At 41.2% G+C, this 25280-nt stretch overlaps 2 protein-coding genes across 2 annotated transcripts in view; both read right to left on the bottom strand.

Moving 5' to 3' along the window:
* LOC308094910 (uncharacterized protein) overlaps nucleotides 1-25280 on the bottom strand; it is a 103194-nt gene that overhangs the window by 59969 nt on the left and 17945 nt on the right. The gene's annotated exons all lie outside the window — the stretch shown is intronic.
* On the bottom strand, nucleotides 8162-23731 carry LOC308094810 (uncharacterized protein; the record flags this gene model as incomplete). The annotated part of the gene is made up of 18 exons (XM_080441637.1): nucleotides 8162-9026; nucleotides 9127-10714; nucleotides 12125-12187; nucleotides 12826-12969; nucleotides 13069-13146; nucleotides 14616-14667; nucleotides 15142-15261; nucleotides 16214-16314; nucleotides 16828-17064; nucleotides 17439-17499; nucleotides 18011-18109; nucleotides 18200-18324; nucleotides 18948-19599; nucleotides 19824-19946; nucleotides 20486-20643; nucleotides 21284-21514; nucleotides 22330-22440; nucleotides 23653-23731. 17 exons carry the CDS (start codon nucleotides 23729-23731, stop codon nucleotides 9129-9131), a joined length of 4020 nt encoding a protein of 1339 aa, XP_080297763.1. The 3' UTR covers nucleotides 8162-9026; nucleotides 9127-9128.

Raw genomic sequence — 25280 nt, 5'->3', positions numbered from 1 at the left:
CTGCAAACAAAACAAGAGGAATGCTCTCATCCCAACTTGCTTTTGACTCAAGACAGTGTTTCCGCAGCATTGACTTCAGTGTCTGATGAAATCTTTCTAATGCCCCTTGTGTCTGAGGGTGATAGGCACTAGACACCCTGTGTTTAATGCCTAAAGTTTTAAGCACTTGTGCAAACAGTCTCGATTTAAAATTAGTGCCTTGATCTGTTTGCACAAACCGAGGTAGGCCAAAGGTAGAAAAGAACTTGGTTAAAGCTTTAATGACCACTTTAGCAGTAATTGTGCGCAGGGGAATGGCTTCTGGAAACCTGGTTGCAGCACACATAATGGTTAGAAGATACTGATTCCCCGACTTTGCTTTGGGTAAAGGACCCACACAGTCAACTATGACTGTCTCAAAAGGCTCTCCTATAACAGGAATAGGATGAAGAGGTGCAGGAGGAATAACTTGGTTTGGCTTACCCACCAGTTGACAAGCATGGCATGCACGACAGTACTGAGCAACATCATGTTTCAGTCTAGGCCAGAAGAAGTTCTTCAGGACCCGGTCATATGTCTTGGTTACACCAAGATGACCGGACCAGGGATGGTCATGAGCCAAGGACAGCACCTTTTGTCGATACTGTTGAGGTACCACCAGCTGGTGGCATGTGCCCCAATCCAACCCCTCTGCAGCAGGATTAGACCAGGCGCGCATTAGCATACCATCTTCAAGATAGTATGCCACCTTCTTGGCTTTTGCTTCCTCTTTGCCTAGAACAGAGGCCAAACACTTGGCAAGGGTACTGTCACCCTGTTGCTCTACCATGTACTGTGCACGGTCAACCGGCAGGTTTAAATCATGAGCATCTTGCACTCCCACACCTTCAGGTTCTACATTAACTGTGGTCTTTGTTTTTTCTACCAAAGCCTCCCCTGTGTCTGAACCTAGGAAAGACTCAGACAAATCAACGCCAAATTTCTTTCTCTGAGCTCTAGTAACTACACATGCCGGAAACACATCAGGGTACTGCTGGAACACTTCATCAGACACCGAGTCAATGGTTGGCTTGTCTATCACCTCTGGTACTGGCACTACTTTACCACCTGCAATGTCATTAGACATTATGAAGTCTACACCCCTCACAGGCAAAGCATTGCGGACAGCCACTTTGAAAAATCCACTCACCAATTCAGAGTGTACGTGGACTCTATGCAGTGGTACTGGAACAAATCCCATTTCAATACCTTGCACTATTGCATTAGACTGGCAGGAGGAACTCTCAGACAGTGACAGTACATCAGCAAGGATAAACGATTGTGACCCACCAGTATCCCTCAATATCCTAACTGGCTTCTGGTCTTTAGGATCCCCAGTTAGAGAGACTAACCCCTTGAAAATGAAAGGTTTGAAACAATCATCTTGTGCACTTTGCTGAGGGGGAGGAGCCTCCGTGCGGGACCCTGAGATAGTCTTAATCAAACTCACAGGTTTTGTTTGCGAAGGGCCAGATGAAAAACCAGGCGATTGTTTCCTCTTTAACGTTAAACAATCAGAAATTAAATGGCCTTTTCTACGGCAATAGTAACACTCACGTTCTTCCCTTGAGGATGAAAAATCTCCTTTTGCTTTTTCAGGCTGTGAGAAACCTTGATCTGTTTTCACAGACTTAAACACAGAGGGCTTGGCTGCTTGATAAGGCCCAAACACCTGCTTATGGGTGAGGACAAACTCATCAGCATGAATGGCTGCCTGTTGCAAGTCTGACACCTTTCTCTCATTTAGATAAGTGACTATCTTTTCTGGCATTGAATTTTTAAATTCTTCCAACAGGATCAGCTCACGGAGAGAATCAAAGTCCTGTACTTTAGTGGCAACGCACCATTTGTCGAACAAAACTCCTGTCTCCCTTGCAAATTCCACATAGGACTGACCACTGGCCTTTTTGTGGTTCCTAAATTTCTGTCGGTATGCCTCAGGCACTAATTCATAAGCACGTAAAACGGCACCCTTGATTTTTTCGTACTGTAATGCCTCCTCTAATGACAGAGAGGAAACTACTTCTTGAGCTTTTCCACTCAATTTGCACTGAAGCAAAACTGGCCAAACATCGTTAGGCCACTTTAAAGATTGCGCAATGCGCTCGAAGACACTGAAATAAGAGTCAACCTCTGACTCCCGGAAGGGGGGTACCAAAGCAACATTTTTCGCTACATCAAAGGGGCGGGTTGGTACAGATTGAGAAGAAAACTGTTTAACTTTTTGCATCTCAACGTCAAGTTGCTTCAATTTAACTTCCTTCTCAGCGTCAATTTCTAACCGCCTTAATTCTAATTTGTGATCATACTCCGCCTTCGTAGCTCTTTCCTGAGCTTCCACCTGAAGGCGGGCAATACGAACTTTTATCCTAGCCTTGTCACTAGAAACACTTGATCGAGTGGACAATGTAGGCGACACAGGAACCTCAGGCTCCTCCTGGTCTCCACCTGGTGGAGCTTTTTCAGGTGACCCATGTTCGACAACACCTTCTACCTGCTCTGCAGGAGTAGGTGGAGGAACAGTCAAAATCTCTAACTCAATAAGTTTCTCCAAAACTGAAATCCTAACCTCTGGCTTAAGTATTGGCTTTAAGATGGGAATATTAAAATACGCTGCCAGGGCAAGCAAATCATCTTTCAAAAATAGGTTGAACTGTTCAAACGTTGGCTGATCAAGAAACGCTTTGATGTCAATCATGACTATGTAATAACACTGTTATAAACAACTTCACAATTCACAACATCCATCTGTCGTTAGAGTCTCAATTATGTAATCAGGGTATTATATTTTGGGATCATGAGGATCCCGGACGAGCCCCCAAATGTTACGTCCCAGATGGTGGTCCAGGAGGAAGGGACGGTAACATATACCCAAATTATATAATTGAGACAGACAGAAGTTGAGGTTAACTGAAAAGTTGTTTATTAACAAACTAAATGGACAAAAAGTAAATGAATGCCAAGTCAACAATACAGGGAGGGTCAGGTGGTGCCAAAGGAAAGAATGTAGTAAAACCAAAACTCAGTCTAAACAAAATAAAGATATTACTTACTCACAAGAGAAACAAATCCTTCCTACTCTAACAAAGAACAGAAAATACAATGGGTGGCACTCACCTCTAGACTAGTGGGATTAAACACTGGAATTACCTACGTGCAATATGTACAGGGTACCCCAGAGCTAAACTGCCCCCCCCCCTGTACTAAACGTTTGGCAAAAGGTCAGAAAGTCTTTATAAGACTTGAGGTGAATTAGTTAGGACAATACATGGAGCAAACAAATGAGCTGCTGGAAGCATGGAGGGACAAGAGAAAGATGGCCGCCGTCACAGGTGCTTTATATATGATGACGATGGAGGTGATTGGTGGAGTGATGAGGGGAAGGACCAACCGGTGGTGAGAGGCGGAGTTGAGTTGAGTGAATGGGCTGGACCTGAGAGCGAGTGACAGAGAGCAGCAGGCAGAGAGTAGCAGGGAGAAAAACACCATACACAGTCTCCCCATAAACATACAGTCTCCCCAAACCCATACACGTAACAATGGAGATAAGAGGTTTCTGCCCGACAGCGACAATATATTTAGAGACAGTTCTCATTTCTGAAGCTGCAGTTACAGAAACAGTTAACTTTCTAAAAACAAATACCCAGTCACGCGGCACGCCTTCACAATGCCACTTCATTCTTAAATGTTTAACCACAGAATGAACTGCAGCTGTCACGGTGTGTTATGGCAGGAGTGCCCATACCTGGCACTAATTGATACCTGAAAAACAACAACCACACACCCAGTTCCAATAAAGCCCTAGGGCAGGGGTCTTCAACGTTTTCAGGCCAAGGACCCCCTAGCTGAGAGAGAGATGAAGCAGGGACCCCCTCTATAGGCCTATTGTATAAAATTGTGTTTCAGATAAACCTTTGCTGCACATTTTTTCCCTCTACACCTATAACTCTTTACCAACAAGCACACAAGGTCAAATAGTTGACCCATTATAACTTCTCCTAAGATGCCGGCTCAACAACGCAGAACCAAAAGCGATTTCACTACCAATACAGGTCGTCAGAATCCTACAAATGTCACTGTGTGTTGCAGAAACATGACTTATTTCGCCAAATTAGGTACAAATGGTCTTGAATCACGTGGCAATGATGATCAAATAGGGTTTTGACACTCCATACTGTTTTTACCTTTGATTGTTGAGGGGCCTCTACCTAGAACGGTAGTTCTCCATACCATTACTCGTAGCGCAGCACTCTGTGCCGAGCTATGAGCTTGTAGATCTGCTATTTTTGAATAGCCCAAAGATAAAATAATGGTAATGTGTGTGAGGGCGTGTATAATCTTACACGAAAGTGCAGCAGACAGCAGGCAGTCAGCTGTATCCAGACGTCAGTCAGCTGTATTTAGACGTCAGCCAAGGGGGGGTGCGACCTCCAAGTGGGCTGTCCCTGAACCAGGTCTGCTTCCGAACCTATGAGAGCTCAGACACAGCGCAAAATAATGAGGTTACAATGAGATCAGCCTCACATGTCGTCATTCTAAAGTAACTCAATAAGAGAGAGAGAGCAGGGTGGGGTCCCTGCCGGAAACATATAATTAGTGGAACAAAGACAACAAACTTCATTAAGAGGTAGAGAGAGAAAGAGAGTGGGGGGGGGGGGGGTGTCACTATGTGCTGAATCAGCTTCAGACCACACGTAACAGCCGCTCATACATTTTAACAGGAACTAAAGCCGGTTATATTCAATCCAGCAGGTATAAAGTTAGTGAATGAAAGCTGTCATATCCAATTCAGCGTTCATAATGTCAGTGAATGAAAGCCGTTATATCCGATTCAGCATTCATAATGTCGGTGAATGAGAGCTGTTATATCCAATTCAGCATCCACAATGTCAGTGAATCATACACAAAGCATAAAATGTTTCCCTAAAGTCATGTTTGTTCTCTGTGTTGGGAAAATCATGCAGTCATTAAAGATCTGCGAGATTCCCAAGACAGCAGATCTACAAGTCTGCAAAATCCCTCAAAAATAGCAGATGTACAAGTTAATGAGGCTGCACATCCACTATTCCCGAGTTACACAAAGCGTGTATTGTCTCTCCGCTCCCGTTCTCCCCTCCTCTTTTGGAGCAATAGGGAGAGACGGAGATACGAGGTTACAATAACGGACACACGGAGCACGGAGGAGAGGGTCTAGTAATCCCTTCACAAAAGTAATCTATACTCTATGTGCTGCACGTATGTGACTGCAGCCCTTGTTTTAGGTCGGAACACACTGCAATCATTGTTATTATTATTATAAATAGACCCGCTATCAGGGTACATCATTGACAATATCACTAAAACTTTTATATTCAATTTGAAACACACAAAACACATCACTCACAGAAAGCACGGCCGGCGCGCGTAAGGGAGTGTATACTCATGAAATTCTATTCCACATTTCCAAACTATGATATCATTTAATATCAACCAGTACTTTAGTCATTAGAACCAAGAATAACAGGCGTCCCTATTAACACTATACAGGCTCAAAGACTTGTCAGCATTCTCAGCATGTAATTACTAATTACTTATTAGTGATTTGGGACCGAAACTACAGCATTTTCTGCTAAAATGTCATGACCTAATTTAATTAAAACCCAAACAACAGCCCCTTTGTGCTGACATGCGAGTGCTCCTCTTCACTTCAAGTGCTGAATTATCAGAAGTATTTATTTCTCTGTCTTTTTATGTTGAAGTTGTCCAAACAGCAGTACTTATTTCACTCTTTCTTTTTATTTTTAAGTTGTCCAAACAGCAGTACCAGAGTACAGCATAAGAAGTATAGTGCACTTACTTCATGCATTTATCATCATGTACATGTATTCTTAAATGTGTCAGACTGCTCAGTTCAATTTATCCCTCCGTTACCCAAGTTCACAGTTCTAGGTGCGTTTAAATTGCAACGACAAAAATTTAAGCAGACCTTGCCTCGGGGGTGACAGTACTCGCAGCGCGGGATGCAGGGTGATCAATCCCTGTCGTCTCTTGCTGCCGGCACGTCTGGCTGCGGTCTGCTCTTCCGTCCAGATGTCATCAGCGTGTGTTTGTCCCGTCGTCGCAAAAAGTGTCGATCGCTGGTTCGCCAAGATATGGGTTATTTTCAACAGCTTATTGGTTATTATCAACAGCTTGTAGAAAAAGATGAGCTCGGACTCAGAGGATCAAAGTTGATGAGCAGTTTCGTAGTTTTATTTAGCTTCCATCATTGTTACAGTCAAGGAAGGAGACAGTCAGGTCAAAACTTGAGATGTTGTCCGTTGATCGAAACGTGGAGAATCTCGCGGCTGTCTGTCTGGCGACCAGCAGCTTGTAGCCTGCTCATATACTGTTTAGATCTAATCTAATAACCTGCATAATACAATAGTATGCATACATGGGATCTAATAACCTATGGAATGATCTCGTGGCTGTTGCACATGCCTAGTCACATGTAATAATAATAATAATAATAATAATAAACTTTATTTGTATAGCACCTTTCATGACATGAAATGCAGCTCAAAGTGCTTTACAGAGCAAGGATACAATTACAGTTAGAACCAATTTAACAATAAAGCAAACAAAAATAAAATAAAATAAAATAAAAGCAGTAAAATGCAGTAAAATGCAGTGGCCCGCCACTACACAACTACAACACAAATGGATATAACTTAAATGTAGTGGCCACTGTCCTCTACAACACAGCTAAAGAAATATCCACACTTCACACAATTGCCAATATTACATGTGTACCTTGTGTACCTTAGTAATATATCTTCACACAATTGTCAATATTACACCTTAGTAATATATTTTCACTTAGTAATATTACACCTTAGTAATATATTTTCACCATGTTTACCACGTGTGGACTAGCCCAGGGGATCTGCTAACTTATCACATCCAAACCACACACCGTACACCCCTGAGAATGATATCGGGGTTATACAAGATATATAGAATAAACATAGACAAAAGGATCTGCCCTGGAGGGTCCACAACGTGTCGACGTGCTAAAAATAAAATAAAATAAAATAAAAGCAGTAAAAAGCAGTAAAATGCAGTAAAATGCAGTGGCCCTCGCCACAACACAACTACAACACACACAATTGCCAATATTACATGTGTACCTTGTGTACCTTAGTAATATATCTTCACACAATTGTCAATATTACACCTTAGTAATATATTTTCACTTAGTAATATTACACCTTAGTAATATATTTTCACCATGTTTACCACGTGTGGACTAGCCCAGGGGATCTGCTAACTTATCACATCCAAACCACACACCGTACACCCCTGAGAGTGATATCGGGGTTATACAAGATATATAGAATAAACATAGACAAAAGGATCTGCCCTGGAGGGTCCACCACGTGTCGACGTGCCCCAGAGGATAATTCACTAAATCCTCCGGATGGAGTTATCAGACTCTTGTCTTTTAACTACCGTGACTTTCTCTTCCACTCACACAAAACAAAAGCAAAGGCATAAAACAACATTAAAATAGGGAATAGAAATAGGGAATGTAGAAGTGGGACACACACATTATGTTCTATGTAACATGTAGCTTGTAAAATATCCTATATTCCCAGATTAAATGGGTTAATGCCCTACTTGATCATACTACAGTGCTTGTCGATCTGCTGTTTTTTTATGCTTTTGAATTTGAATCCTAGAAAGTAACAATTTTGGACACAATTAACAACAGGAGCAGAGAGGTTTGACCACAGTGGTTCAGGTACAGTAAAGAGTCCTATCAGTAAAATGCCCCAAAATGCAGTTACCAGGGTTGAAGTGGTTAAATAAGAGGACACCAAATATAACACATACTACTGTACATGACCCATTCTTTATTGAAAAAGTGTGAAAATACAAAGAAATTACATTTTGCTTCATATTAAACCGAACACATCCAAATATCCATTTAAGGTTGATTATTAAAAAATAAAACATACTTTTTCATCTTGACAATACTTTCTGTCTGATTGATTGATTGATTGAATACTTTGTTAGCAGTTTGCAAAAAAAAGGCACAGGAAAGTGCAGTTCTATACAAGGTCTGCTAGAGGATTTTAAACCCAAGAAAGCCTATGGCTTGTTTCCATTGGGGTCCTTTGTACTCAATTCATCGAAACATTTAATGACAGACAAATATACACTACGATGCAAAACATCATCTAAACAGTTTGATAACAAAAACACAAATATGTACAGCAACCAGTTCGAGAGGGGATACGTTTAATTAAAGGTAGGGTAAGTGATTTTCTTTGGTTAAAATAAGTGTTAAATAGCTCTATGTTCTGATAGTACTCATTGCTATAGAGTATTTGTTCAGTAACATGTCTCTCCAACTCTTTATGAAACAGAAAATACATTTTCAGGTCAGGATACCAATTGTATCCACTCAGGATGGAGAACTCAGTCAGGATACAGATTAAACAAGTGAAATTGGAAGTGATGACACAAAGACACAAGCAGACAAAATTGGACCTGGAACACTATAAAAATGAAGCTGATAAATGGCTGAAAATTTGTCACCTACCTGAGCATGTATTTTCTGTTTCTTAAAGAGCCAGAGAGACATGGAGACTCCTGTTACTGAACAGACACTCTATAGCAATGATTACTATCAGAATATAGTGCAGAGAAGTACCAGTGTGAGACAAAAGGAGAGCAAAGTCGACTGTAAAAGGTAACTATACAGTAGGGCATACGGCTGAATTAAACTGTTGAACTGGTGAACAGTATAAATGCCAAAGCTGAGGATGACGTTACCCGGAACACGGGGCAGCAGTAGCGGAGGAGGTAGTGTCGAAGTGTCCTTGAGCAAGACACAGAACCCCCGAATGCTTCCGATGAGCAGGTCGGTGCCTTGCATGGTTTCCTTCGCCGTCGTTGTGCGAATGTATGCGTGAATGGGGCAAAACGAGCAAGCCAGATGTATGGAGAATCGGGATGACTGGAGACGATGGAGGGCTCGTCTGAGGACGAGGTGGAGAGAGAGAGAGAGAAAGATGGGTGAATGAAATGCACATTGTAAATCTCTTTGGATGAAAGGCGCTATATAAATGCACAATTTACCATTATTGCGGCTGCTGTTGTCTTTGCATTTCAAGCCAGGCTTCTGCAGTTAGATTTGTGGTATAGGCGCCTCCAGACATCACATCCTGTCCTGTCCCCTGCTGAGGGGGAGTCTGGATCGGGTACAATAGTCCTCCAGTAGGGCCAACACCGTAGTTTACATACTGTGAGAACACAGAGTGCTGATCTGGAGCTCGGGAAATACCCGCAGGCTCTCTTCCGTGCAGATACCCACGTGTGAAGTAAGAGTTCTGGGCCCCAGTTCCGGATGGATATCCATGTAGGAAATACGGGTTCGGGGTGAGTTGACTGTAAGGATATACTGGGGTGCCATAGCCTGCAGCTGGCAGGGAGCCACTGGGGCTTACTAATGCCGAGGTGGGCTGGTTGATTCTGTAATCACAATCGTTAAACTGCTGGCTAGTGGGGTTTGGGTTCACCACGGTGACGGGACTGCCCATGTATGGACCGAGCCCGATATTAAAAGGATAGACCATGGTGTTATACATACTAGCCTGCAGTGCTTGAGCAGTGTTTGGATCAATGACTGTGGCTGTGGTGGCGCTGGGTTCATCCACGCTGATGCCCAGATTACAGTACAACTGAGTGGCCTGGTCTCCCCGGGGCTGTAGCTCAGTGGCTGCAGGTGGGTTGGAGGTAACAGGACTGTCTTCACCTGCTGGGTTGGCTGCTCTGTGGTGGCTTTCCAGAGACTGGTCATCATCACCGATGACGTCGGTAGCTCTTCTTCCTGGCGTGAACTGCCGGTTCTCGTAGTTCCAGACGTCATCGTCTGCAGGCTTCGGGGCTGCAAGTTGCAACTTCAACGCGTCGACACTTTGGTTTGGTTTGATACTAAGTGTCGGGATTCGACAGTTTGAGTCCAATTGCATCCTGGGCTTCACGCGACCTACAAAGGTTTGGGTGGATGTCGATGTCATGGTCACAATATCAGCAGCACTTTCGGGGCTTGCTCGGCTGTGAGAGACATCCTTCCCTGATTGTTTGGCTCGCATCAAATATGCTAATTGTCTAAAGTTCATGTCAAAGATGGATGTTATTGGTTCACTAGAGGGGACATCTTTGTTAGCTGGAGGGGTCAGAGGGACAGCGGTCACAGAGGTCAACTTCGTCAGCAGCGGCGAGGCTTGTTTAACCTCGGAGAGGGTGGAGTGAAGTTCAGGCTCTGGCTCGCGTTTAGCCGGTGAAGAATCTATGGACAAAGGGGTGGTTGACGGCTCAGTAGATGCAGCTGAGACCGGCTTCGTTGGAGAGCATTCAAGGTTAAAGTCAGAGGAAACTAAGGTTCTAAGTGAGTTCAAGATCTGATCTAATTTAGGCCGAGGCCGCATTTGTGAAGGTTCACCCTGCGTTGGTACTGATGTGGTTTCTACTTTCACTTTGGCCACTTCATTTTGGGGAGAAGAACACTGGCTGGCAGGTGACGAGATGTCTGAATAAGGACCTGAAGGGCTGTCACGTGTGCTGCCGCCATCGGGAGACATTGAAATTCTTCTCCGTTTGACCGTGTCTCCATCTTCATTCGATGAGACATCATCCAAAACACGTTTCACAGTTTGTCCCATTTCTGGGGAAGTAAAAAAGACAAATATGTTAGGATACATGACAGACTGTCACCCACCAAGAGACAGATTCATTACAAAAGCATGTCAAACATTAACATTACTTCCATACAGTTATAGTTGGTATCAGCCTAGAACGCGGGCATCTATCCCCGTTTCAATGTGCTAGACCCCTTGGAATTTGTTTGCTTAGGTGGAGCTCAACACTGCTGCACAACCTAACCCACCTACCCAAGCCGTGCCACTCATCCGCTGAGTTGGCGGTGCCCAGGATCGAACCCAGAACTAACCCACATCAGTACCTACGCAGGGTGAGCCTTAGCGAATGCAGCCTGGGCGAACCACAGGCGAGAGCTCTATCGACTGAGCTACCCAGACACACAGCTGTGAGTGGGGGGATTGCAGCTTTATCAGTGTGACCTTGTGTTTATCTAACTGAACACAGATGGTCTGCAGGCTCATTCATCTTTTGAGTCTGAGTCTGTGAGGTGAACAGAACATCTTCAAAGGAGTTCCAGATAAGGGGTCAATCTAATGTATGTCTTTGAGTTGACAGGGGGAAAAAGAAGGAAAGAAATTTACCCACAAGGGTTAAATAAATTAAGACTGGGTTTTTTGTATTCTTTCTTTCATCCTACATGTTGTATCATCTCCTCCACTCATTATTATATCCTCTGCTCTCGGGCAGAAACCAACTATATCATTTCCAAAATATTAACTTTTCAGGAAATGAAAAAAAAAAAAAACACGATACTGCCTCATCAAAGTTGGTAGGGTGACTTTATACACTGTCAGATACTTGAACGTGTCCTTATATTATCATCACTTTACCCAAATAGGAGGTTTTTGACCAGTGATAGTTGTTATGTCCATCATTGATTAGAATGATGAAGTCAGACGGGGGAAAACAAACTGAGTTGGAGTTAGGAGGTTTGACTGACAGTTTGAGGATCCAATGGAGTTAGGAGGTTTAGTCAGAAGCACTTTTTTAATACTTTTCATTGGTTCAATATTTGTACAAATATTTGTTCAAAAGGTGTAAAATAAAAAATGTGAAATACAGAGATAGTTGGTTTCTGCCCGACAGCAATGATATAAACAACTGCACTGGGTCAGAGGACATTCCCTCTCTCCCACGTGTGCACGTGACACATACACACGCAAATATGGCCATGCTTTGTCTGAGTGTTTAATTTTTTAGGATACAACCTCATGAAACACATTTGAAGGGCTTTATCAAATGAAATATTCAGCATAAAATATTCTCTTTAAAAGGTGCAGGGAGTATAAACAGAAAGAACTCGAGAATCAAATGGTCAAACCTCGGAATTAACTATAATAGTAAAGTTGGTCAAAACAGCTGGGTTTTCAGGACAACAAAAACAGGTTGTGTTCCAGTAAGCGTCGGTATTTACCAGTATGTCCAGAGAAACAGGGGTGGGTGTGTTCTTCCTGTTTCACCTCCTGTTTAATGGTGACTGGAAACAGCAGAGAGACAATTAGACCAATTAGACATGGTTTTATATTCAACATTCTATGTGTTGGGAGTAATGATTGATTTTTACAGCAATATTTTATTCAGTTTTAGTCAGTCTTTAGAATCAAAATTTGATTCCATTTAGTTTGAGTCATATTTTAGTCATCTGAAATGTTTTAGTGTTATTCTAGTTTTAGTCGACTAAATATCATAAGATTATAGTCGACTAAATCGACAGTTGATTTAGTTGACTAAAATGTATTTTGGCGGTGCTTTGATGGTGTCGTAATGGCTGATTTTACACTTGGTTGCATGCTAAAAATAGCCGATCTACAAGCTCAAAACGCGACACATTGTGAGCTTGTAGATCGGCTAATTTCAGAGCGCAACATCTGTACAACCAAGCATAAAGTGACATGTCTTTGTTCTACTGGATCTCTTCTCCACTATAGTCCTTCCCTAACATTTTAGTCTAGTTTTTATTTATTGACAAAATTGTCAATATATTTATTCTTAGTTTCAGTCATCGTAGCTTAGTTTTTATTTAGTTTTCGTCAGTGAAAAAAGGTAGCCGACAAACATTGTTTGTCATAGTTTTAATCGACGAAATCAACACTGAGTAATGTTGACCTCACACACCTGTTATGTTTGAGTCGTGAGTGTTCAGTGTTGAGAGAGGCTCTGGGACCGGCTCAGTCTTCACTATGGCCACCACGGCGCTCATCGGAGTCGTCTCAGTCAGACTCTTCGTCAAGCGTACGCTTTCTTTGTCGTCCGTCGCTTCTGAATCGGGAGAAACGATAATAAGATTATGAACTTCAACAGTGGTCACTATAGCTGGGACATAACATAAAGCTTGTCTGTAGACGGAGAGGTTCTCACCTGGTGGTTGTTGGTCAGCAGGTGGACAGGAGGAGGTCAGATTCTGTTGTCTCCCGATGTCCTCCAGTATGTAGATGCCTACAGACAACAATCACACATCCAATGACTATAGCTATGAATAGACAATGATTATGTACACTGTAATGACACCAGTGGTGGAAAAAGTACTCAAATTCTTTACTTAAAGGGATATTACACTTTCAAATAAAATAAACATTTAAAAAATATATAAAAAATAAATGAAAAAAGTAATGGAAAAATCACGGCCCCCTCACGCATTAGAGTGTCCTACTAATGTGTGAGGGGGCCGCGATTTTGCCATAACTTTTTTCTTTTTTTTTTAATATTTCTTTTTAATGTTTATTTTATCTGAAAGTGAAATATCCCTTTAAGTAAAAGTACCAATACTGCAATATAAAAAATACAAGTAAAAGTCCAGAATTCAAAATGTACTTGAATAAAAGTACAAAAGTATTGGCATCAAAATGTACTTAAAGTACCAAAAGTAAAAGTACTAAATATTTGAAAATAGCAGATCTACAACCTCAACGCGTCGCGATGCGACGCATTGTGAGCTTGTAGATCGGCTATTTTCAAATAGAATAAGTATAAAGTAGGGCTAAAGTGGTTACTGTATGTTTCATTATATCATAGTTTATATCTGAAAAGTAACTAGTAACTAAAGTTTTCAAGTAAATGTAGTGGAGTAAAAGTACAATATTTGCCTCTGAGATGTAGTGGAGTAGAAGTAAAAGTATTGGAAATTGGAAATACTCAGGTAAAGTACAAATACCTCAAAATTGGACTTAAGTACAATACTTAAGTAAATGTACTTAGTTACTTTCCACCACTGAATGACACACACTGATGTGTGTAATGTTCGGTAATCACAAGAGATAGATCACAGTTCTCTTGGGTTTAATGAAAGAATCGATACACAGGAGACGTTCATAAGAATGATTGACATGCAGTGGTGGAAAAAGTACACAGCTTTTACTTAGGCAAAAGTATCAATACTGCGATGTAGAAATAATACATTGTGAGCTTGTAGATCGGCTATTTTCAAATGGCCAACATGTATGTATATAGGGCTGAACTGGTTAATGTATGTATTGTAATCATAATCCAAATCTACAAAGTAACTAGAAACTAAAGTTCTCAAATAATTGTAGTGGAGTAAAAGTACATTTGCCTCTGAGATGTAGTGGAGCATAAGTAAGTACTGTACTGAAAATGAGAAATACTCCAGTAAAGTAAAAATACCTAAAAAGTGTACTTAAGTACAGTATTTAAGTACATGTACTCAGTTACTTTGTTTGTTACTGGTCTTGAGTATGTGATGTGGTGGTTCTTGAGCATGGGCCTATGTAGGCTGCACTTAGGCTGCACTGCACTGCCATCTATTGACCACAGGTATATTAGCGAGTCTATTCTAATGCAGTATGTGAACTGGATTCACATCAGTAGACATTACAATGTGGTTCATTAAACATTGTTTAAGGTTAAAAAGAGAGAGAGAGAGAGAGATAGAGAGAAGATTAAGAAACCTTCATTGAATGAAACTGCTTGGACGCCATCACATGAGTTCTTGTTGTTATCCTTGAAGTTGACAAAAGAAAGAAAGAGGATAAATAAAAACATTGTTAAAGGTAGGGTATGTGATATTCCTTTCTTTTGCAAATCTTTGAATATGTTTTTTAAACAAACTTCTAAATCCTAACAGTAAAAAAAACCTATGTTGCTATAATATCAGTGGTTCTCAAACTTTTTTCATATCACAGACCACCCAAAATGATATGTATTCCCCCCCCCCCCCCCCCCCATCTCAAAATATTTTGTTCCAGGGACCCCCAGAAGCAATGATTTGAGTTAAAAATGTATGTACATTCAAAGATTTGCACACATTTTCACACATTGTTTTCTTCCAAAAATAGCAGATCTACAAGGTGCCGCGCTATGAGCTAGTATATCTGCTATTTTTGAATAGCCAAAGAAATCTAAAGTGACACAGATGCGTTCCCGGTCTTAATGCGTTAAATACTTCATGATGCAGCAACAATCCAACATGGTTACCTCAAACCGTTCCCGTTCGGCGACTACGTTGACGGCGAGCTCAAAGCCGTTCATCTTCTGTTCCTCACTCATGTCCTCCAGACTCCAGATTCCAGCCATTATACTGGGGTGCTTCTCCCACTGACAAAACAAACACACAGAACACATTTCAAACGGTAGCTCAACAAAACACAGCCACTGTTCTACTGTCATATTCATCAGCGTTTAGATCATCAGCACAAAATGCTATTTTCTTTTTTTATAAATATACATCCCATATTAAAGTTGCCAAGAGCAAGGGTTCCCAAACTTTTTAGGCCTCGACCCCCCAAAATAAATCATATTTGAACTGGGGACCCCCCACCCTGACAAGCACTTGGAATTGTAGGCATTACATTTAGTTTGACTCAGTTCCACAGATAAATATCGTGAAAATAGCCAAACTACAAGCTCACAACGCACAATGTTTGCCTCTTTGTTACGTAGTATTTGACAATTTGGCCAATTTGGTATTAAAAGTAATTCAATTGTAACTTTATAAATGTGCAGATACCCTGTATACACTTACTGTATGCTGGTGTGTTTACTGTTGAGTGAGAAAACAATGTTGCACATTAAGCTAATCATCTGGGGTCAAACTTTTTCATGTCAAGGACCCCCAAAAGGGGATGAATTTGGCCGCAGACCCCCATAGCAATTTTTTTTGTTCCAGGGACCGCCCAGAAGCAAAGATTTGATTTAATATTTGCTTTAAAAAATATATACATTCAAAGATTTGCACAAAATGTTCAAGATTTTTCAAAAATAGCAGATCTACAAGCTCATAGCGCGGCACTCGGTGCCGTGCTATGAGCTTGTATATCTGCTATTTTTGAATAGCCAAAGTATAAAATAATGGTTTAAGTGGTTCCACAGAATAGATGTATTCCCTGTTTTAATGGGTTAACTGCATAATGATGTTGGCTAACCGGTTGCAAAAGGATGTAGTTGATTAAATTCACTCAGAGATTAGAGCATGACAGAATTGCAAGAGTTCCTCAGTTTAGTTAGTAAAACTAAATCTATGTGATAAGTACTAAAAGAGGCCACTGACCATATACTTGAACTGGTGTTCGAAGCTGGTGGTGAACGATGGGAAGACTGTCTCCCTCTGAGATGTGTCTACACACTGACTCTCCAGCATCGAGCTCAGACCTGGGGGGCGCACGCACACACACACACACACACACACACACACACACACACACACACACACACACACACACACACACACACACACGCACACACACACACACACACACACACACACACACACGAAATGTTTCATATTGGTATAATGTGGGAAGAGGAATCGGTGTCTCATTCGGCTTTATTTCAACTTTTATAGGATTTGACCTGGCCTTTGCCTCATTAACTTTTTTAAAATTGTAATGTATATGTTTATTTGACAGGGACAATACAAAAAACAATGTGTCAAGTTACTGTATATAAAAACATGTACAAAAGCAGTAACATTCCCAACTTTTCCAACTCACAACTTGGGACTTAATTAAGACTTACAGTATGATGTAATACTTACTTTGTACTTATCTAAAATATTTTTTTTTACATTTGCAAATCCTTGTTGACAGACACCCTTGCAACCAAATCTCATCATCAAGGATGTTTCATTTGTGCATAAGGTCGGGCAAACAGTCACTCACTCACCTACGACTCGCTTTCTATCGGCTTCTGACATCGCCTTCGTCATCCCTGTGAGTGACAGACTTGACGTGACATCTTGAGGTCCATTCTGACTTGTACCGGAGTACTGGGGAGGCCAGAGTCGTGTGCCAGAACACAGAGGAGCTCCTTGCCTTGGACCAGGGTCCTGAGGAACCTGCCGCCATTCCCTGGAATCCTGGGAAATCTGCTGTCTCAGGATGGCTTGTATTTTAATTAGGACTAAAAGGAGAAAAAACACAATCACATCCAATTAAATCAAAAACCACGGCTCTGTGCTGAACCTAAATGTACTGAATATTTCAAAACTATAATAACTCTGTCGTTGACAAGTGCTATTCCACGCAGGGTAAAAACATAGCTGTTTCAAAAGCTTAAAGGACGACTACACCCATTTTCAACCTATCTTCATATAATTGGTCCTCACTAATGCTCATGATTAAAACAAATATTATCTACTCGGTCTGTGTCTCATAGGAGGGCTGTGGACACTTCAGAAACCCTGAAGTCGCCTACCAGTGACTTTTTTTTTTTCTAACAAGATTTCAAATGTTTTATTTTTATTAACGCCAGAAGAAAAGTTCTAAGAGTTTTACCTTCTGGTACTTCTGCTTTAGTCAGCTCTTCGTACTCTCTTTCACTATTCATTGGCATAGCCTATGCAAAGATAAGAGACAATCATGTTCAAAACAAAACAAAACAAAACAAAACAAAACATGGTAATCTGATGGTAATCATGTCCTTCCATTCTGAATAGAGTTGTGTATTTTGTCTGGATGCCTAGGACATAATCATTTAAAATTGGGAGTCCAATGACCTAATGAAAATGTAGCTCTAAGCGTAAGTTCAAGAAGGATGATCTCTCACACTTTCATCTTTATTGCTGGGGATGCTTCACAAACATCCTTTCATTCACAGCTTGAAGTGTGAGCACTTCTAGCCAATCTGCCTGGACTCCACCTTTAAATATCACTGCCTCTGACCCTGTCATTTTCTCTTTCAGCAAGCAACGAACAACCCACCTCCATCCCCAACTCCACCTTGTAAAGTCTCAATTGCCAAAACGTTTTATCTTTTATTCAATAAAACTTTTCATTTGCAACAACTTGATCTCTCCTTTATTGAAATCTATTTGGGGCACATGAAAAAGAAAACTGGTGTGACTTACCTGCGGCCTGCCGCCCGTGTCTTCCTTAGCCAACTCAGTGGTAATCTTCAGGAGCTCCGTGTCCGATAGATCTGAGGTCAACTCTGGGAACTTCAACCTCTAAATGCATCATTCAGAACATACAGTTAACACCTAGAAAACCAACCTGTTTCTGAAACTGTACAACATATAGACGTTTTAATCACTCACCACGTAGTTTGATCGGTGTTGGGTGCTGAACCTGTGCAGGTAGCTAGTCGGTCTGATCTTGCACAGTAGACAGAACAACGCACACCTTTTCTCGTCGTGAGTGACCGCTACCATGAAGTTCAAACCTGGAAGGGTTTAACAAGCAAGCACCAGCGTTGTTCCAATTAGATTAATCACAAGGCAAGAAACTACAGAATTGGCATATGACAATCTAACCACTTTGCACAATGTACGAGCTTGTAGATCTGCTATTTTTGGGGAAAAAAATTGTTCAAATCTTTGAATACATAACATTTTTAACTCAAATCTTAGCTTCTGGGCGTCCCTGGAACAACATATTTTGATGGCGATCGGTGGAGAAAAACATAATTTTGGGGGTCCTTGACAAGAAAATGTTTGAGAACCACTGATACAGCAACAATAGTTTTTCAGAAAAATTAAGACATTTGTTGAGACATTTGACAGTTACAAATGTTCGCTTTAAAAATATGTATACTCAAAGATTTGCACAAATCAATTTTTTTCAAACTAAAGATGTGCACAAATTTTCACGATTTTTTGCACAAAACGATTTTTTCAAAAATAGCAGATCTACAAGCTCATAGTGTGGCAGTCAGTGCCGCGCTATGAGCTTGTATATCTGCAATTTTTTAATAGCCAAAAGTATAAATGTATCCTGAATATCTTTGAGAGAATTCACCTATAACGACATGACCAAAATAGGTGGTTAGAAAAAAGTATTGCTGACCCACTGCAGGTCCATATATGCTGGATTCCGATCTCCTGGTTTCTGATGGGCTGCTCCCACAAGTAGATGCGGGAGACCCAGCTGTGAGGAGAGAGAGAAGCAACTGCGTGTCTCTCTTCTGTGTCGTATCCTCACTATTTGACCTCACATAGGTCTGCATACGGCCGGTCTTGGAGGCATCTTCAGTAGTTTGACAGGTAGTTGAGGAGGTGGTATGGGTTTTGGTTCCAGTCACAGACGTCTCTGTAACTTGTTGGTTGGTCGCCGTTTTCAAAGTGGTTTCGGCCGTTTCGGAGGCGACTTTGTTTTTGGGGGCAGCAGCAGTGTCACATGTCCGTGCGACAGTTGGACTGAAGGTGGTGGCAGCACCTGAAGAGCTCGTAGCTTTAGATGCAGCTCCTGTAGACGTAGTAGGTTGGGAGACGGTTGCGACGGATTTGGACGATTTGGGGGCGGCTGGAGTTGTATGTGAGAAGGTTGCAGTAGGTTTAGCAACAGTGTGCGATGTGGCTGTGACAACGTTGCCTTTGGAGACAGATTTGACATTCATTTTAAGAGAAGTATCTGTGGTCTTGCGTGTGCCGTCTGCTTTCACGGGGGATTTGGCAGCAGCTTTCAGGGATTGGCTTGTGGGTGGCCTCATCAACTTCACCTTTAAAATAGCACAGAAAATGTATGTAATAATACTGCTTATCGTCTTTCAAATGATGTGCTGAGCCTCCTCTGCACATCAAAAGCACCTCAGTAGCTGAGGTATTGTTGAAAAATGCCAAACTTTTTAATACCAAAAGTCCCTAATAGTACAATCTTAATTACTTCTTGACAAACAACAAATAGTGGTTAATCCAAGATTTATCAAAATTTCAGGAGAATTACCCTAAACTTTCCCCATCCCTCGTCTCTCTCCACCTGTTGGGCCAGGTCTCGCAGCTCTCTGGGACGCCCATTAGGATGCTCACTGCTTGGCCAATCATGGACCATACGAGGACGCAACTTTTTCTGCAAAAAACAAACATGTATCATAAGTCACAGTTCTGTCTGAATCAGTCATAACCAGTGGAGAGAGTGTCTCTCTTGTTATTCATTCAAACACACGTGGGCACAAACCAACCTCCAACAGAGTCTCTGGCTGAACATTTTCTGTTGTGAGTTCCCAGTTTAGGCAAAAAGGATACAATGCAGTGACACAGTACAGTTAAGTACGTGGTAACATCATAAAAGTTGTCGGGTCAAGTCCAGCCAAATTGTATTCTACTTACCGTTTCAAGTGGAATTAAATGAGCAAATTCTACCCTACCTAGAGTACGGTATATATACATACAGGTATAATTGGTGTAAGATTATCAATAACTATATGATAAGCCTCAACCTTCCACAGGCTGTTTTGGGGTTTCACTGCCCAATTGCAGCACAGAAATGTTTGTGAGTAGCAATTAATTGGTATAACCACAAAAGTGGGGAGAAAAGCGATACAAAAAAACAAAGAAAGGAAGAAAGAAAGGGCTTCATTTTCCTCCACCATAGGCTCACATACTCACTATGTAGTTGTAGCGGTGATCTGCAGATATGAGGTGGTTAATGACTGGAAAACAACCGTATTGGACGGCGACCATGTCTATCGTACAGCAGTGACAACGGAAATAGTTGCGGGCGCTGTGCTCCGTAGGCCACTGGTACTCTGTCATCATGCTCACACCTGGAACCACAGTGTCACAGAACAGTCACAATAGTGAACACAACGGAACGTAGAAGATGATAGTGAATGCTCATCATCACACGTTATCTGAACCCATACAAGACAGGGTCTTAATATAATGTTGTGGCTTCTCTGTTTACACAGTAGCCATGTTAACCCATTAAAGCCAGGAACGTATCTGTGTAACCACTTAGCTACGAGCTTGTAGATCTGCTATTTTTGAAAAATCTTGAACATTTGTGCAAATCTTTGAATACATATATTTTTTTGAAACAACATTTCTAACTCAAATCTTAGCTTCTGGGCGTTCCTGGAACAACATATTTTGATGGGGATCGCGGCCAAAAACATATAATTTTAGGGGTCCTCGACATGTCATGACACAATAGTTTTTCAGATAAATTAAGACATATGTTGAGACATTTGACAGTTACTAATGTTCGCTTTAAAAATATATATATTCAAAGATGTGCACAAAAATAGCAGAGCTACAAGCTCATAGTGAGCCACTCGGTGCCGCGCTATGAGTTTGTATATCTGCTATTTTTGAATTGCCAAAGAAATCTAAAATGACACAGATGTGTTCCTGCATCGAATGAATGGGTTAAGAAAACACAAAAAAATGAGAGAGTATGCTGACCAATGACTGGCTCTGTTCTCTCAGTGTTGTTGAGGTACTGCCACAGGGCTGTGTTTGTAACCGTGGGGTCCACGATGTCCTCTGGAGTGACCTGGGGGCGACACCGGCTGTCGGTCGGCGACTCGACTTGGTGCCGCCGGAGATCAGCTTTGAATGGCTTGTCCTGGATGTCAGAGATGAGCGTGTTTGCCCGGGGTCGACAGTCCAGTAGGGTAGACGTGTCCAGTACGTCTACCAGTTGAACAGAAAATAAATTTTCCGGTAGGGGTTAAAATCTCAGCCAATCAGGAGAAAGTAGCAATTTTTAAGCTTCATTTCATGTTTCAGTTCCAATTTTGCCTGCTCATTTCTTAGTGTCATCACTTCCAATTTCACTTGTTTAATCTTGATTGAGTTCTCTATCCTGATTGGATAAAATTGGAAATGAAACTGAAACGAAAATGCATTTTCTGTTTTATAAAGAGCTGGAGAGACAAGGAGACTCCTTTTACTGAACAAACACTCTATAGCAATGAGTGCTAGCAGAATATAGAGCTATTTAACACTTATTTTAACCAAAGAAAATCACTTACCCTACCTTTAACCCGTTATTACCATTACTTTCTAGAGGCCCCATCTACGAGGGAATAGTCTGTGACTTCCCCCGGAGAACAAGCACTATTGTCATCTTATATTTGAGTTAGCAGCGATATCAGGGTTGAACAAAACAAGTTTTGGATTCGTTCCCATGATAATTTGGTATTACTCATTATTATTGTTGACATGGATTGCCCATTCTTAGGACGTAGTCAACAATAGTAGCATGCTGGACCTTGCCTCGTGGCTATACACACACACACACACAGCCAGAGAGAACGCCAGCAGAGAACGTGCCGGCTCAGTGGTGCCAAGTTATAAAAGGAAAACATAGCAGACAGCAGACCAAGAAAGGCTGGCTATATAGACTTGGCGCAAAGGGCAGTTTTATATCGCCGGGGTAAGGAAAATATATATATATACAGTACTCCTCCGCAAAAAAAAAATCATTCTGTCTTAAAAATTCTCACCGGTCTCAGAGGTCTTTGCTGACACTTTCTTCTCTGTTGCAACATTACTTTCTTTCACGGAAACTGGGTCTTTAGAGGCATTGTTGGTTGTCATCTTGCCAGGGACATGAACTGAAAAGACAAGCAACATTGGAAAAAAAATAGCAAAATAATTTAAACAGAGCTTGTATATCTGCTATTTTTTGATAGCCAAATAAATCTAAAATGACACAGATGCGTTCCCGGTTTGAAAGGGTTAAACCATACATGGGCAACTTGCAGCCCGTGGGCCATATGCGGCCCCCACCTTCACTTAATGCGGCCCGCAGTTTAATATGGGAATGGGCGCTTGAATTACTATATATTAGTAGCTTAATGACTAGTATTAAAATGCTGTTGTCTTTTTTATGTCCAATGTATTTGTACTTAAGTTCATAAAGTTAACATAGGTATAATTAAAGGTAGGGTAAGTGATATTTTTGGGTTAAAACAAAAAGTATTTTTTTTAAAGGTTAAAGCACTATATTCTGATAGTAATCATTGCTATAGAGTGTTTGTTCAGTAACAGGAGTCTCCCCGTCTCTCCAGCTCTTTAAAAACAGAAAATAAATGTTCTGGTAGGTCTCAAAATCTCAGCCAATCAGGAGAAAGTACCCATTTTTAAGCTTCATTTTTATAGTGTTCCAGTTCTAATTTTGCCTGCTCATTTCTTAGTGTCATCACTTCTAATTTCACTTGTTTAATCTATATCCTGATTGAGTTCTCTATCCTGATTGGATAAAATTGGAAATGAAACTGAAACTGAAACGAAAATGCGATTTTCTGTTTTATAAAGAGCTGGAGAGACATGGAGACTCCTTATATGGACAGGACACTCTATAGTAACGAGCACTATCAGAACATCGACCCATTTAGCAATTATTTGAATAATTGCAAATCACTTACCCTACCTTTAAATGCATTTGAAATTAAATACAATTTTAACTTTTCAGGATTCCAATTCAAAAATATCAAAAAGAAAATCTGGATTCCAATTCCAAAATAGCAAAAATAGCAGATCTACAAGCTCAAAACGCGTCGCACTACGACGCGGTTTGAGCTTGTAGATCGGCTATTTTTGCTACTTTTGTGTGACATAGAATGGAGAAAAAAAGTTTAAATACAGAGATAAGAGGTGTCTGCCTGACAGTATATGCAATGTGGCCCTCTGGAGTGAGTGTGGAAACATAGTGGCCCCCTCCATCATCAAACCTGCCTACCCCTGGGTCAAACGTTACATGGAACACGCGAGACAACCCCTTACAGATGCATCATGTTATATTATTCCTTCAGTCTAATACTTACCCAGCTTGTCTCCTGGTGTGATGGTAGTTATCAAGCTGCTCTCCTTGCGTATCTTGCTCCAGTGTTCCAGCGTCGCCATGGCTACAAATTGTCAGTCAAGCAATAAGTATAAAATGAAACCTTTATCTGGACATCTAGAGACATAATTATAAGCTTTATACTCTAATAATAGATTGTTTTATATCATTTATTCTGCACTGTAATTCTATTCCCATATGTTTCCGTTTTATTTTAACATTGCCTTATTTGTAATTGCACTGTATTTAAATTTCCTTTTATAATATTTATTTAAAATACGTTTCTTTCGTGATTTAAAGGGATAGTTCACCCCTAAAATGACTTATTTTTCTATTATTCACCCCATGGAGACTTAAATTCATGGATATTTTCTAGTTTTTGTCGCATTCCTAAGCCAATAATTTGATGACCGGAAACGCTGCCTGCTGGTCCGCTGGTTATCAAATTATTGGCTTAGGAACGTGACAAAAACTAGAAAATATCCATGAATTCAAGTCTCCATGGGGTGACTAATCGATTTTTTGGGGTTAACTAACTAACGTTAAGCTATATTACAAATACATTAAATCAAGCTCCCTGAATGTGCCCAAATTAGGAATAATAACATGGGAATGGTGTTTCTGCCTCTGGAACTACAATACAAATACAAACTTACCGCCTACGTAGGAGGTCCCTTCCACCGATGAGAACAAAGCAGGCCGCAGGACCACTCGCTACAACAGAAGGTCTTACAATTATTAAAACGAACCGCCGGAGCATCTTAGAAAATGTATTTCTAATGACCATTTTACCTCTAGAGTGTTACTGTACTTGATTTACCTTCATATCAGTGATGGTTGTTCCATGGATTTCTTCCATCTGTTTTGCTAAATCATGCATCATGTTGTGAAACATGGAAGTGTAATTGTAGCTGCTGAGCAGAGTAGAGGGATGCCATGCATTCTGGAAACACAAACAAGACTGAGGTCAACTTAAGGAACCAACCAGTCAACAGTTGCCCCTAGAGCAGGGGTCTTCAACAGGGGGTCCTCAGAGCTACTATAGGGGGTCCACCAAATCTTTGTGTGATAGGATTTCGTTTTTTTACATTAACCACTTGAACCCTAAAATTCCTTTTCCGAGGGGAACATTAGCCGAAAATAGCAGATCTACAAGCTCTCAACGCCTCGCACTGCGAGGCCTTGAGAGCTTGTAGATCGGCTATTTTTGGCAAAGAGGCTATAGGTGTAGAGGGAAAAAATAGCAGACTAAGTAAAAAAAAAAACTTAATCTGAAACACAATTTTATACAATATAGAGTAGGGGGTCCCTGCTTCATCTCTCTCTCAGCTAGGGGGTCCTTGGCCTGAAAACGTTGAAGACCCCTGCCCTAGGCCTTAACCCAGAACAGCGCTGCTAGGGTCCTGATGAGAGTGCGCAAACATGAGCACATCACACCCATCCTCCGTTCACTCCACTGGCTTCCCGGACCCAATACAAGATATCCCTGTTGACACATCAGTGCATCCACGGCAACGCTCCCTCCTACCTCAAGGAACTAGTCTCCCTACAACCCTCGACCCGCAACCTCCGCTCTTCAAACACCAACCTCCTCAACACCCACAAGGCCAA

Source organism: Gymnoscopelus braueri (assembly GCF_963280865.1).
Source record: "Gymnoscopelus braueri genome assembly, chromosome: 11".
Taxonomy (NCBI): domain Eukaryota; kingdom Metazoa; phylum Chordata; class Actinopteri; order Myctophiformes; family Myctophidae; genus Gymnoscopelus; species Gymnoscopelus braueri.
Note: the sequence above shows the minus strand (reverse complement) of the source record. Positions and strands in the feature narration are given on the sequence as shown.